Source organism: Triticum urartu, chromosome 6 (genome assembly GCF_003073215.2).
Source record: "Triticum urartu cultivar G1812 chromosome 6, Tu2.1, whole genome shotgun sequence".
In the NCBI taxonomy this organism is placed as follows: Eukaryota; Viridiplantae; Streptophyta; class Magnoliopsida; order Poales; family Poaceae; genus Triticum; species Triticum urartu.
In genome coordinates, this window is record NC_053027.1 from 307,402,695 (window position 1) to 307,417,296 (window position 14,602).

A 14,602-nucleotide genomic window follows, 5' to 3' on the forward strand; every position below is an offset into this window, starting at 1 on the left:
ACGGGCGGCGGCACTGTAGCCGCGCCAACCACGACGAAGCGCACGTCACCAAGATGGAGCCACAGTAACCAGCCGCCGACCAGGCCCTGGACGGTGGGGCCTGCCTGTCGACCAAGGGGCCGGCAGCCGGCGGGACCCACCAGTCGGCGGGCCCCAGCAGCCGGCGCTGAAGCCGGCGAGTGCAGTCACAGACGGCTGGGCCCCACACCCAGTCGGATTACCATTGTACCCCCGGGGTGTAGGCCTATATAAACCCCCCGGGGCACCCATGCAAAGGGTTCGACCCCCTGCTAGTTTTAGACACCACACAAGGAGAGGAAGCAGGCTAGTCGTGCCCTTCTTCCTCCTCCCACCAAACAGCTCAAGGAGCATTGTGTAGCTACTTGTTTCATCTAGTGATCATGCGGAGACCCCGCAGAGCAGCAGTAGGGGTGTTATCTCGAAGCAGAGCCCCGAAGCTGGGTAAGATCCGCCAGCGTGCATGTCTTCGCCTTATCCCGTTTCCAGGCACCGGCGATGTCCTACTGGCTCCCACAATGATAAGCAACCCGTTGGCATATGTCGCACCTACCACCCGACAACTTACGAGAGTGAGATCTGATAGATATAATATTTTTGGTATTTTTGGTATAAAGATGCAAAGTAAAAAGTAAAGGCAAAGTAAAAAGCAAAGCAAGATTAAAGTAATGGAGATTGATATGATGAGAATAGACCCGGGGGCCATAGGTTTCACTAGTGGCTTCTCTCAAGAGCATAAGTATTCTACGGTGGGTGAACAAATTACTGTTGAGCAATTGACAGAATTGAGCATAGTTATGAGAATATCTAGGCATGATCATGTATATAGGCATCATGTCTGTGACAAGTAGACCGAAACGATTCTGCATCTACTACTATTACTCCACTCATCGACCGCTATCCAGCATGCATCTAGAGTATTAAGTTAAAAACAGAGTAACACCTTAAGCAAGATGACATGATGTAGAGAGATAAATTCATGCAATATGAAATAAACCCCATCTTATTATCCTCGATGGAAACGATACAATACGTGCCTTGCTGCCCCTTCTATCACTGGGTAAGGACACCGTAAGATCGAACCCAAAGCTAAGCACTTCTCCCATGGTAAGAACTACCAATCTAGTTGGCCAAACCAAACAGATAATTCGAAGAGACTTGCAAAGATAACCAATCATACATAAAAGAACTCAGAGAAGATTCAAATATTATTCTTAGATAGACTTGATCATAACCCCACAATTCATTGGTCTCAACAAACACACCGCAAAAAAGAAGATTACATCGAATAGATCTCCACAAGAGAGGGGGAGAACTTTGTATTGAGATTCAAAGAGAGAGAAGAAGCCATCTAGCTACTAACTATGGACCCGAAGGTCTGAGGTAAACTAGTCACACTTCATCGGAGGGGCTAGGATGATGTAGAAGCCCTCCGTGATGACATCCCTCTTCCGGCGGAGCTCCGGAACAGGCCCCAAGATGGGATCTCGTGGATACAGAAAGTTGAGGCGGTGGAATTATGTTTTTGGCTCCCGTTTTGATCGTTTGGGGGTACGTAGGTACATATAGGAGGAAGGAGTACGTCGGTGGAGCACCGAGGGGCCCACGAGGCAGGGGGGCGCGCCCTAGGGGGGGGCGCCCCCCACCCTCGTGACCTCCTCTTTGACTCCCTGGAGTAGGGTCCAACTCTCCTAGATCACGTTAGGTGAGAAAATCACGTTCCCGAAGATTTTATTCCGTTTGGACTCCGTTTGATATTATGTTTCTCCGAAACACTGAAATAGGCAAAAAACAACAATTCTGGGCTAGGCCTCCGGTTAATAGGTTAGTCCCAAAAATAATATAAAAGTGGAAAATAAAGCCCAATATAGTCCAGAACAGTAGATAATATAGCATGGAGCAAACAAAAATTATAGATACGTTGGAGACGTATCAGCCCTCTAGAATGCGGGACCCCTTGAGGACATCATCAAAATACCGCTCCGGCGTGCGGTGCTCCTTGCCAGCGGGTGGTCCCTCGGTCGCAAGCTTGATGGCGTCCATCTTCGTCCATTGTATCTTGACACGGGCGAAGGCCATCCGCGCACCTTTGATGCAGACTGACCGCTTGATGACGTCATGCCAGGGGCAGGCATTGACCAGCCGCTTCACGAGCTCGAAGTAGCTGATGGGTATGTCTTCAGCAGGCCATATCCAGATTATTAAATCCTTCATGGCTAGTTTGGCCACCCTATCCAGTTCGACCAGCTGTTTTAGCTTATCGCTAAAGGGCACCGGATGTTCTGGCGCAAGGTATTGCCACCAGAACAACTTCTCCATCGAGCTCCCCTCTTCGGCTCAGAAGAACTCCGCATCGTCGGCAACACTGCGCGGTAAATCCGCAAACGCTCCTGGAGAACTCCAAATCCGGGTTAGTAAGAGACACCTCTTCCTCACATATTTTCTGCGCATAATGAAGGTCTTACCCGCCGCGATTTTTCTGGCCTCTTGGATTTGCTGGAGGGCTCCCTGGGCTTCGACCCGGGCATCTTGTGCGCTTTGGCGGGCCTTGGCGAGTTCAAACTCTTGATTCGCAACGTGGAGCTCCAAGGACTCGTATTTCATCACGCCGTCCTAGAGATCCTGCTGGACCTCACCGACCCTGGACTCATTCTTTTCGCGGGCGGCTTGCTCCTTTGCCGCTCTTTCCTCGGCCTCTACTAGTGCCTTCTTGAGGGCCTCCACCTCAGTCGCCGCTCCTAACAAATATCATGGCACTATGGTCAGCACAAATCATTCATCCTTCCTGGATATACAAAAGGTCATTGCATACCTCGCTTGTCTTCTAGCTACTTTTTTGCACGCCCGAGCTCTTCCTTGGCCCGCACCAAACTCTGCTTCAGTCCGGAGACCTCAGCATCATGAGAGGTCGCAGCCAGCAACGACGCCTGCTTATTCACATAAGACATATTCGGTTAGTCTCCTGCGAAAATTACTTGATCCTGTGTCCGGCTTTTCTTTTCGAACACCGGACAGAGTCTCAGGTGCTACTGTCTATACTATGACATTCTTTTTATGTAATTGCATCGCTTACCTCAAAGCCTGTTAGAAGGCTTGTGCATGCTTCGGTCAGTCTACTCTTTGCAGACTGAATCCTCTCAACCACCATACCCATCAGGGTACGGTGTTCCTCAACAATGGAAGCACTTCGTAGCACTTCTAGTAGAGCATCCGGTTCGTCTGGATGGACCGAGGTCACTGATGGAATTGGCGCACCTCGTTCCTTCGAAGGAGGCTACTTGTTGGATTCCGGAGCCGTATAGGTCTCCGGGATCGTATTCGGCTGGGGGCCAAATTGGATATGGCCCCCATCGCTAGTGTCCATGGGGATCTTCTCCCCCATGTGTCTGGCGGCCAAGGTGTCATCCTCTGGTGCCACCGTGACGGCCTCTTGTCCCCCCCTGAACCGAGAGGGTCCTTCGGGACAACATTTCAGCGTCCTCCATAGTCTTGGGAGAGGAGGCCACCGGAAGGGACCCGCTGTCCATCACCTTCGGATCCAGCGAGTTTCCAGAAGATGAGGATCTCTCGAGGTCGGAACGAGCCGGACTGCAAGTGCATGATTCAACATGTTAAAATTATGAAGTAAAAGAAGCCGGATATTTGTCTGTGTCTTTGAGTACTTACGATTTGGCCAGGGGCTTATCCTTGGGTCGCCACTCGGTGATGTTGTCAATGTCCCACGCGGGGTTGTCCGCGGCGGAGGCCTTCCCCTTCTTGGACGCCTCTGCCTCCAGATGCATGGAGGTCGCCCTTTTCTTCCTTCTCCCCCTCGGGGGGAGAATTTCTTTCCTCCTCCTCCTCCTCCTCGTCGGTGACGTGAGGGGAGTGGATTTCGGCGTCTTCGGACGTCATGTCTGAAGTGCACTTATTGCGGAGGCCACCTCTGGTCCCCTTGGCCTTCTTCTTGATCTTCTTCTCTGGCACTTGATAGGGAGCCGAAACCAGCATCTTCGTCAGAAGCGGGATAGCTGGTTCTTCGGGCAGCGGAGCCGGACACTGAATCCACTCTGCCTTCTTTGTCCAGCCCTGAAAAAAGAGGGAAGCTTAGGAATCTTCCTTGATTATGCAAGTAAATGATACACCTTGAAATACGGAAAACTTAACGCACTAGCGGGATGGGCCAGGTCGTGCCCGCGGTCCTCGATCGTCGCCGGCCACATCTCGTTGTCCTTGAAGAGCACCTTCCAGATGTCTTCATGCGTAGTGCCGAAGAATTGTTGCAAGGTCTGGTGCTTGGCCAGATCAAACTCCCACAAATGGCAAGTCCGGCTTTGGCACGGAAGGATCCGGCGAGCGAGCATCACCTGGATCACGTTTACAAGCTTGCCGTTCTTGTCCACCATGCTCCTGATGCGCGTCTGAAGCGCTGTCAGCTCGTCCGACGAAGACCAGTCCAGGCCCTTCTCTAGCCAGGAGTCGAGCCGCATTGGGGCGCCGGACTGGAATTCAGGATCCGCGGGCCAGGTGGCGTCGCGAGGTTCTGTGACGTAGAACCACTGTTGTTGCCACCCTTTGATGGTTTCCATGAAGGTACCATTGGTCCATGTGACGTTGGGCATCTTTCTCACCATGGTACCTCCGCACTCTGCATGTTGGCCACCCACCACCTTCGGCTTCACGTCGAAGATCTTCAACCACAGTCCGGAGTGGGGTGGGATACGGAGGAAGGCCTCGCACATGACAATAAATGCCGAGATATTGAGGAAGGAGTTGGGGGCCAGATCATGGAAATCCAGCCCGTAGTAGAACATGAGTCCACAGACGAATGGGTGGAGAGGAAATCCCAACCCGCGGACGAAGTGGGGGATGAACACAACCCTCTCATGGGGCTCCGGGGTGGGGATGATTTGTCCCTTGGTCGAAAGCTGGTTGACGATTTCCTTGGCTAAGTACCCGGCCTCCCGGAGCTTGGTGATTACCTTCTCCTTAACGGAGGAAACCAACCACTTGCCCCGCGCTCTGGATCCGGACATGGCTAGAGTGCTTTTTTGAGGTGGAAAGGATGAAAGATTGGGCACTGGAGCTCGAGAATGGATGGGCAGAGAGAAGGAAGGCATGGGTGAAAGAGGTGAATCCTTATCCCTTTATAAAGGATGTGAATATCAAGCGCCTCCCGAGTCGCCTTAAAACTCGCCTATTCCTCAAGGGTCGTGCAGACGGAGCGGTTGGATTACCCACGCCTGTATTGATGAGAATCCCGCAATAAGGGGACACGATCTCTGCTTTGACAAGACTTGCCAATGAAACCGCATCCTGAAACATGGAGCGGGAGGCTAAAAAACCGGTTCAAAATAATGACCGGGCTGCGACGTGATGTCACACTACAAAAGTTGTCAATGGATTGGACTCATAAAATATTATACTCTCAGCGTGTGTGTGGAACTCATTTTGCAGAGCCGAACACGTTTTCTGTGTTCGAAGGCTGTTTTGGAGTATTCGGAGACAATCTGCGCGCCGGACACATCGTCATTGAAGCCTGGTTCAGGGGCTACTGAGGGAGTCCTGGATTAAGGGGTCCTCGGGCATCCGACCTATGGGACATGGGCCGAACTGATGGGCCATGAAAATACAAGGCAGAGGACTCTCTCCCGTGTCCGGATGGGACTCTCCTTGGCGTGGATGGCAAGCCTGGCGTTCGGATATGAAGATTCCTTTCTCTGTAACCGACTTTGTACAACCCTACCCTCCTCCGGTGCCTATATAAACCGGAGGGTTTAGTACGTAGAGGCAATCATAATCATACATGCTAGACTTCTAGGGTTTTAGCCATTATGATCTCGTGGTAGATCAACTCTTGTAATCCTCATACTCATCAATATCAATCAAGCAAGACGTAGGGTATTACCTCCATCAAGAGGGCCCAAACCTGGGTAAAACTTCATCTCCCCTGTCTCCTGTTACCACCGACCTTAGACGCACAGTTCGGGACCCCCTACCCCAGATCCGCAGGTTTTGACACCAAAAATAGTGCCTAGTGCCCAGTGCCAGCTGCTATTTTTTGCTTGTTTTTTACTTTGTAGCAAATCAATACCAAACAGAGTCCTAACGCAGCAAAACTGTTTGGAGATTGTTTCTAGACCAGAAGGAGTAAATTGGGCCAAAGAAGTACCAGAGGGGTGACCCGAGGGGGGCACAACCCATCTGGGCACGCCAGGGGCCCAGGCGCACCTTGGTGGGTTGTTCTCACCTCGATGGCCACCCACATCGCGTCTTTGCTCTATAAATATCCCAAAAATCCAAAAACCCTAGGGGAGTCGACGAAACAGAATTCCAGCCGCCGCAAGTTCCAGAACTACCAGATCCAATCTAGACACCATCACGGAGGGGTTCATCTTCCTCATTGGTGCCACTCTGATGGTGCGTGAGTAGTTCATTGTAGACCTACGGGTCCGTTGGCAGTAGCTAGATGGCTTCCTCCACTACTGCAGGATGCTGCTAACGCGACACTATGATCAGCGATCCTTTGACGAAACTGTTCCTGATGCATTAATCGCAAACAGTGATGTAAAAAACCCGTCAAAAAAGATGCAAAACATTTGCGATGGCAGGTACATAAAACACGGTTCATATTATAATTGCGTGTGCGGTGCTGGTCATACGGTTGACCCAGACGAAGTATTTGCATTTAGACAGAACAACAGAAACGGGCAACCATATCAATGTGTGTGCGATATACGGCATATATTTCGCTCTGATGAACTATTTGCTATTAGGGAAAGCAATAGAAGCGGTCAACCAGATCAAGGTGTGTGTGGTATACGGCATATGGTTCACTCGAATGAACTATTTTCGATTAGGGAAGAGAACATAAACGGTTCAACTTAACAAGATGTGTGTGATACGCGGCAAACAAGCCTAGAGGTTAATTTGAGAACAAGTACAGAGAGGTTAATTTGACATACATGACTTATAAGTTTCACAGAAATCATATCACTTTTTTGGAAAACATTTAATTGCGTTGAATGTATATAGTGCTCCGTCCTATTAGTTGAATTAACATCGAGGTCCATGTTATGGAAACATGTCGCAAAGTAACGGGATAGACCTTCATTGAAGCCAATCAATATGTGTTCAAAAAACAAAAATTATGAAAAAGTAACGAGATAGACCTTCTTCAAGCCAATCAGCATGTCGTAAAAAACCAAAAATGTCAAAAATTACAAAACAAGGACCTCGGGGTTAATTCAACTAATAGGAGGGAGCACTATATACATTTAAGACAATTAAATGTTTACAGTGACCAATCCTATCCATTAATTTAACATCGAGGCCACTTCCCATCTGGTCATCCGTCTGATGAATACTCAAGCCTCAACACAGTTAACTTGGGAGTTCTATTAGATGAGCTATCGGTAAGGAAGCTAGTCCTTGCTGTTGTAGGAATCCTCTTTGCATCCTTTATTGCGCACTCGGATGACTGATAGTTGCCGCCCAATGGTCAATGCCACGTCCACCGCCGCCCGAAGGAGGGAGGCGGAGGTGGAGGCCCGCATGTGCGCCAGCGACCTTGCGTGCTACATCGAGTTCCTGCGGGAGGAGGAGGAGCGCCTCGTCGAGCATGCAAAGATCCTTACAGCAGCCATGGCCGCAGCACACGCCGACACAGAGGTGAGGAATCAAGAGATCTATGAGCAGTCCATCTGCTGCGAGAGGGGTCGTCTGGAGCAGCATAGGGCGTTCAAGGTGAACATTGCTGAAGGTGCAGCAGCGGCAGGCACCGTATTGTAGTTGTCTAGCTCGTCGGTAGGCTCCTCCTCCTCTTCCTCTTACTGAGCGTGCTCAGCAGAGGAGAGGCTGCCGGAAGTAGTACGAAGCCCCTCCGTAGTAGTAGTATTATTTAGGGGCTATTTTCTTCAGTTCATCTGACTATAGATGTGGTGGAACTATGCAACATACTTAAAATTAGCTAGTATATATAGTTGAACTAGCTATTTCAGTACGTGGTTGGCAATAATTGGGGAAAAGTTTGGTCGGTTCAGCTGTCGAGTTGAACTGTTTGTGTAAATTAAGAATGACTGCTTAATCTATGAATGAAATCTATGCTTAATTACTGAATTTTAGTTGCAAGAATTAGATAGTGCTTGTGATTTTTAGCTGCATATTTTGACAAATTACAGTGTTACAAGGATTGACAAATGGCAATGTTACTAGGTCAACAAATGTCAATCTTTCCAGTTTAACAAATGGCAATATACCCAATATGACATATGCAAATCTTACCAAATTGTCCGTACGTGGTTGCACATGGGTCATCCAAAAAATCACTGCATTGAAGGGAGGTACAAATCCTACTTGCCATATTTTCTCTTGGCTTAGCACCTAAGTATCGCTTTGCATATCTTATTCAATTTGAACCGTTTGCGTTGAAGAGATGCACAAATCCTGCGCGACAAATTTTCCCTTGGCTTACTGCGGAAGACCATAGCTCTCACTTTGCATACAGGTGTTCTATCTAAAACGTTTCCAATGAAGAGCTGCACAAATCCTGCTCGGCACATTTTCCCTTGGCTTACTGGGAAGCTATCAGTTTACATACGGGTGTTCTATCTAAAACGTTTGTGACCAAGAGCTGCACAAATCTTGCTCGGCACATTTTCGCTAGGCTTCCTAGGGAAGCTGTCTGTTTGCATATGGGTGTTCTAACTAAAAAGTTTGTGATGTGTGTTTTATATTTAAAACCGTATTAAACTGTGCCTTGGGGCGCCATTAATGGAGAAGATGCGAGCAAGTCGGGTGGCCATGAAAGTCAAAGGGTTCGCTTCCTAGTGAGCCTGCGTGGCGTACAGCTTGCACGCTTCCCAGTTAGTCTCCTATTTAGTCAAGCACCTCTCCGCACGACACTTCCAAGCCATTGGAAGAGTGAGGCATGGCGTCACATGAATGGTTAACAAAACTCACATGATTTAAATTATACAAAACGTTTAAGATGTTAAAGTGGCAGCTATTTATTTGAAAATGCCTTTGTTGGCTATTATTTGAGTGCGCCTTCTCTCAAAATGGACACGAAAAATACCACAGCATGTCGGGTGTCATTCCATGATAGCATCTCAAGTTTCATGAATTTGAGCCGAGTTTTGGATTTACTAGAATATAAAAACAATGTATCTCAACGTTTTGCCGGCAATCAACAGTCCCCTGGTGTTTGAAATTCATTCCCATTTCTTGCATGGGACCTAAGCATGCACCCAAGGACACATATTTGATTTTTCAACCAATTTATATGCATTGGAGCATGCACATGTAGTTCAAATTTGAATTATGCACATAAAATGCCTAGAAAACCCAGTTAATGTATAAAAATGTCCAAACGAACCCCGATAAATTCCAAAATCTAACACAACACTCCTGTTGTTCTATGTTGACACTATAATTTTTTTGAAAGGAATAAGAAGCAATGGATATCGTTTCGTCCCCAAAGGTGGCACGTTCCCTACCGAAACCATCTGCCTTGTTGTGAGAAGCTTATACCCAAACCTGCCCCAAATGGGACAAATTTTTTAGCATGACATGTTGATGCCGCTCCATGATAGCATGCCAAGCTTCATGAATTTTCGACGGGTTTTGGATTGTAACGCCCTCGATGCGGCTATATCTCCCACGTGTCGAAGCACGACTTAGAGGCATAACCGCATTGAAAGCAATGTCGCAAGTGAGGTATCTTCACAACAACCCATGTACATAAATAAAGGGGAAAGGTACATAGTTGGCTTACACTCACCACGTCACACAAATACATAAATAAGTCATTACATTCATCCAATACACTCAAGGTCCGACTACGAAACCAAAATAAAGATCAACCCCCAAATGCGACAAAGTCCTCGATTGCCCCAACTGGGCACCACTACTGATCATCTGGGAAAGACACGTAGTAACCACGAGAGTCTTCATCGAACTCCGACTTGAGCTCGGTCATATCATCTGGAACGGTATCATCGGTCCCTGCATCTGGTTTTGGAAGTAATCTGTGAGTCATGGGGATTCAGCAATCTCACACCCTCACGATCAAGACTATTTAAGCTTATAGGAAGGATAAGGTATGATGTGGAGCTGCAGCAAGCGACTGGCATATATGGTGGCTAACATATTCGCAAAAAAGAGCGAGAAGAGAAGGCAAAGGCACGGTCGAACAACTATGATCAAGAAGTGATCCTAGACCAACCTACATCAAGCATTACTCCAACACCGTGTTCACTTCCCGGACTCCGCCGAGAAGAGACCATCACGGTTAACACACGCGGTTGGTGCATTTTAATTAAGTTAATTCAGGTTATCTACAACCGGACATTAACAAATTCCCATCTGCCCATAACTACGGGCACGGCTTTCGAAAGTTCAAATCCCTGTAGTTGAGTCCCAACTTAGCCCATCATAAGCTCTCACGGTCAACGAAGGATATTCCTTCTCCCAAGACAATCCGATCAGACTCGGCATCCCGGTTACAAGACATCCTTGACAATGGTAAACCATGTCCAACAACACCACCCGAATGTGCCGACAAATCCTGATAGGAGCTGCACATATCTCGTTCTCAGGGCACACTCAGATTGTCCAAACTTCCGGTAGGCCAGCCCAGAGTTGCCCCTGGTGGCCACCGGCGGCTGACAAGGTGGACCAACACTAAAGGAGCACTGGCCTGGGGTTTTTTAATAAAGATGACCCTTAGGCTCCAGAAACCCAAGGGAAAAAGAGGCTAGGTGGCAAATGGTAAAACCAAGGCTGGGCATTGCTGGAGGAGTTTTATTCAAGGCGAACTGTCAAGGGGTTCCCATTATAACCCAACCGTGTAAGGAATGCAAAATCCGGAAACATAACACCAATATGACGGAAACTAGGGCGGCAAGAGTGGAACAAAACACCAGATATTAGGCCGAGCCTTCCACCCTTTACCAAGTATATAGGTGCATTAAGATAAACAAGATAATATTATGATATCCCAACAATAAACAAGTTCCAACAAGGAACGATCTCCAATCTTCACCTGCAACTAGCAACGCTATAAGAGGGGCTGAGCAAGGCGGTGACATAGCCAAACAACGGTTTGCTAGGAGAAGGTGCGTTATAGGTTTGAGATGGCAATTTGGGAGGCATTATAAGCAACTGGTAGGTATCATAGCATAGGCATATCAAAAAAGCGAGCATCTAGCAAGCAAATATAGAAGTGATTTCGAGGGTATGGTCATCTTGCCTGCAAAGTTCTCAGAGTTGCCTTGATCCTCGTAAGCGTACTCAACGGGCTCCTCGTTCATGTACTCGTCTCCCGGCTCTACCCAAGCAAGAACAACAAGCAAAAGGAACACAATCAACCACGTGCAATGCTCAAGCAATATGATGCAAACATGGTATGATATGCGGGATGCGATATGCGATGCATATGCAAGATTTGGAAAGGAATGATTGAACCTGGCCTCAACTTGGAAAACCAAGAGTTCCACTGGAAAGGTGAGTTGATTTCGGTCAAAATCGATATAAAGATCACCGGAATCGGATGCACGGTTTGGAAATGGCAAGCAAAACAAATATGGCACCGGTCTGCGATAATCATCAAGTAGCCTCCTAGATGCATCAAAATAAATAAGCTACTGCACTCAAACATGGCAACAAAATACATGGAAGGGATCCACTCATGATTCTTGACAAAATATGAACAATGACCTATGGCTAATTCACTCATTAATAGGTTCAAACAAGCATGGAAAATGTGCAAATGATTACTAGTTCCAGACTTAGTGAAATTAACAGCAAGTCAGGAATTTATCATCGGGAGGCAATGTTTAGAGCACGAAAACTACATGCTATAGGAACATATCATGGCAAATCAAGGCATGGCATGAAGATAATCAAAGCATATAACAAAAGTCCCTTAGTGACCATGAGTCAAAAGGGATCAGAAAATACAATTGCAAGCATGTGAACATAGCAAAAACATAAACAGATTCAGACTGTGAAAAACTGGAGCATGGCAAAACAGTTATCAAGTAGGCATGTTTACGAGCTCGATGCACTCACTACGAGGCATTACATGACAAACTAAGTATACACCCAGCAAATAGACATGGCATAAAAGCTAGACATGGCAAGAACAACAACATAGCATGCACGGATCAATAACAACAAGCTCGACAAAATTGCTAAACATGTTAACAATCTGCCAGGAACATTTTATAGCAAAAGTAGAGCTTGATTGACTCAAGCTAGGGTGCTCCATAATTTCAAAAAAAGACATGGATGGATAGAGCACAACATTATCTACAAAACAACCTTACTGATCATCCTCAAAAGAGGCACGGAATACTAGGAACCAACAGGAACATATGGCATAAAAACAATAACATGACAAGGACTTGGTGAAATTCTAAGTCCCTGAAATCAGCATCATTGAGTAAGCTACTTTACATGCTTGTGCTAGTCACCACAAAATCACAAAAATACATGGCATACACCTCTGTAAAGATGGCATGGCATATAAAAAAACACATGTAGAGCTCAGGATCATAGCATGCACACATTAAACATGGCAAAAATTACAAAAGTGCATTTGCTAAAACAGATCTGAGATAAATCATCACATAGCCCTATTCCAACAACATTTCGGGCATCAATAAGAGCTCAAATGAAAATGATGCAATGAGATCAAATGATGCACTCGTCGAGACAAACATTTTGATATGCTACACGCACAAATCGGAGCTACGGATGCAGAGTTATGGCATGTCAAAGATTGCAAAAATCTAGGGTTTCAGGGAGGAAAAAGTCAACCGAGGAGAAACTGGATCCAGATCTGGCCGGGGGCACTGTAGCTGCGCACGTCGCCCGAGGTTCGCCGGAGAAGATGGGGTTGCCGGAGTAGAGGTCGTCGGGGCCGGAGCTCGGAGGTTGAGGAGGAGGTGCGCCGGCGACGAGGGAGTCCAGACGGCGGGGCGCGCCCCCTGCGGCGGCTCCTCTGTGGTGGCGGCGAGGCGCGGTGTCCGGTGATGGCGGCGGCGTCATCGGGCGGCGAGAGGCGCGGCGGCGTTGGGCGGTCCCGGCGAGGCGGCGGGGAGAGCGGGACGGCGCTGCGAGCCAGGCGGCGGTGAGGCGGTGTCTGGGCCCGGGGGCCCGCTACGGGCCTCTGCGGGCCGGCGGCGGAGAGAGCGGTGATGTGGGCGCGCTGACACTTGGAGGTGCGTGATTCGAGGCGGCGGGGTTGTCCGGCGCCGACCGGACACGTCCGACGCACGGAGAGGGAAAATGGTTAGGGTTTCGCCCGTGATTTCGGGAAGGAGAGCTATATATATAGGTAGAGGGAGCTAGGAGGCTCCAAATTGAGCACGGTTTGCGGCCACGCGATCGTTGTCGAATGGCCTAGATGATGGAAGGGGTTTAGGTGGGTTTTGGGCCATTTTGGAAGGGTGTTGGGCTGCAACACACATGAGGCCTTATCGGTCCCTCGGTTAACCGTTGGAGTATCAAACGAAGTCCAAATGGTACGAAACTTGACAGGCGGTCTACCGGTACTAAACCAAGGCCGCATGGCAAGTCTCGGTCCAATCTAAAAATGTTTAACACCCGCACATGAAAAGAGGTAGAAAGGACCACCGGAGGACATAGGAGTGCCAGAATGCAAAACGGACAACGGGGAAAATGCTCGGATGCATGAGACGAGCACGTATGCAAATGCAATGCACATGATGACATGATATGAGATGCATGACAAAGACAAAACACACGGAGACAAAAACCCGAGAACGAGGAAGTAAAATAAGTTAGTGCCGGAAACGGCAAGAGTTGGAGTACAAATAAGGTAAATTACATCCGGTTGTTACAACACTCCACCACTACGAAAGGATCTCGTCCCGAGATCTAGGACTGGAAAAACTCCGGGTACTCAGAATGGAGGTGATCCTCACGTTCCCAGGAGGCTTCACGGTCGGAATGATGTGACTACTTGACTTTGAGGAATTTGATAGACTTGTTGCGAGTCTTGCGCTCAGTTTCTTGAAGAATAGCAATGGGGTGCTCACGATAAGATTGGTCTTCCTGGAGATCAATGTCTTCGAAGTTGACGGTGCAGTCAGGAGTCTTGAAACACTTGCGGAGTTGAGAGACATGAAACACATCGTGCACGTTTGCAAAGTTGGAGGGAAGTTCAAGTTGATAGGCGAGATCGCCTATTTTGCTTAAGATCTTGAAAGGACCCACGTATCTAGGGGCAAGCTTCCCTTTGATACCAAAGCGACGAGAACCTTTCATTGGAGAGACGCGGAGGTAGACATGGTCTCCGATCTCGAAAGCCAAGTCACGATGCTTGCTATCATAGTAACTCTTCTGGCGCGATTGCACGGCTTTGAGATTATCACGAATGACTTTGCACATCTCTTCTGCCTCTGTGATCAAGTCATTTCCAAGAAGTTGACGTTCACCAGTCTTTGACCAGTTAAGAGGAGTACGACACTTCCTGCCATAGAGAATTTCAAATGGGGCCTTGCCCGAACTCGCTTGGAAGCTGTTGTTGTAGGAGAACTCGGCATATGGAAGACAATCTTCCCACTTCATACTGAAA

At 48.1% G+C, this 14,602-nt stretch overlaps 1 protein-coding gene across 1 annotated transcript in view; it reads right to left on the reverse strand.

Annotated features, from left to right (window-relative positions):
• The window catches only part of LOC125516752 (cysteine synthase-like), a 44,102-nt gene extending 40,930 nt beyond the window's left edge, over positions 1 to 3,172 (reverse strand). Inside the window, exons 1-2 of the mRNA XM_048682073.1 lie at positions 3,092 to 3,172; positions 2,851 to 2,945 (exon numbers count right to left, since the gene is read on the reverse strand). Coding sequence (XP_048538030.1) covers positions 2,851 to 2,945; positions 3,092 to 3,172 — 176 coding nt within the window. The remainder of the gene's footprint in view (positions 1 to 2,850; positions 2,946 to 3,091) is intronic.
• Between the last annotated feature and the right edge of the window lie 11,430 nt (positions 3,173 to 14,602).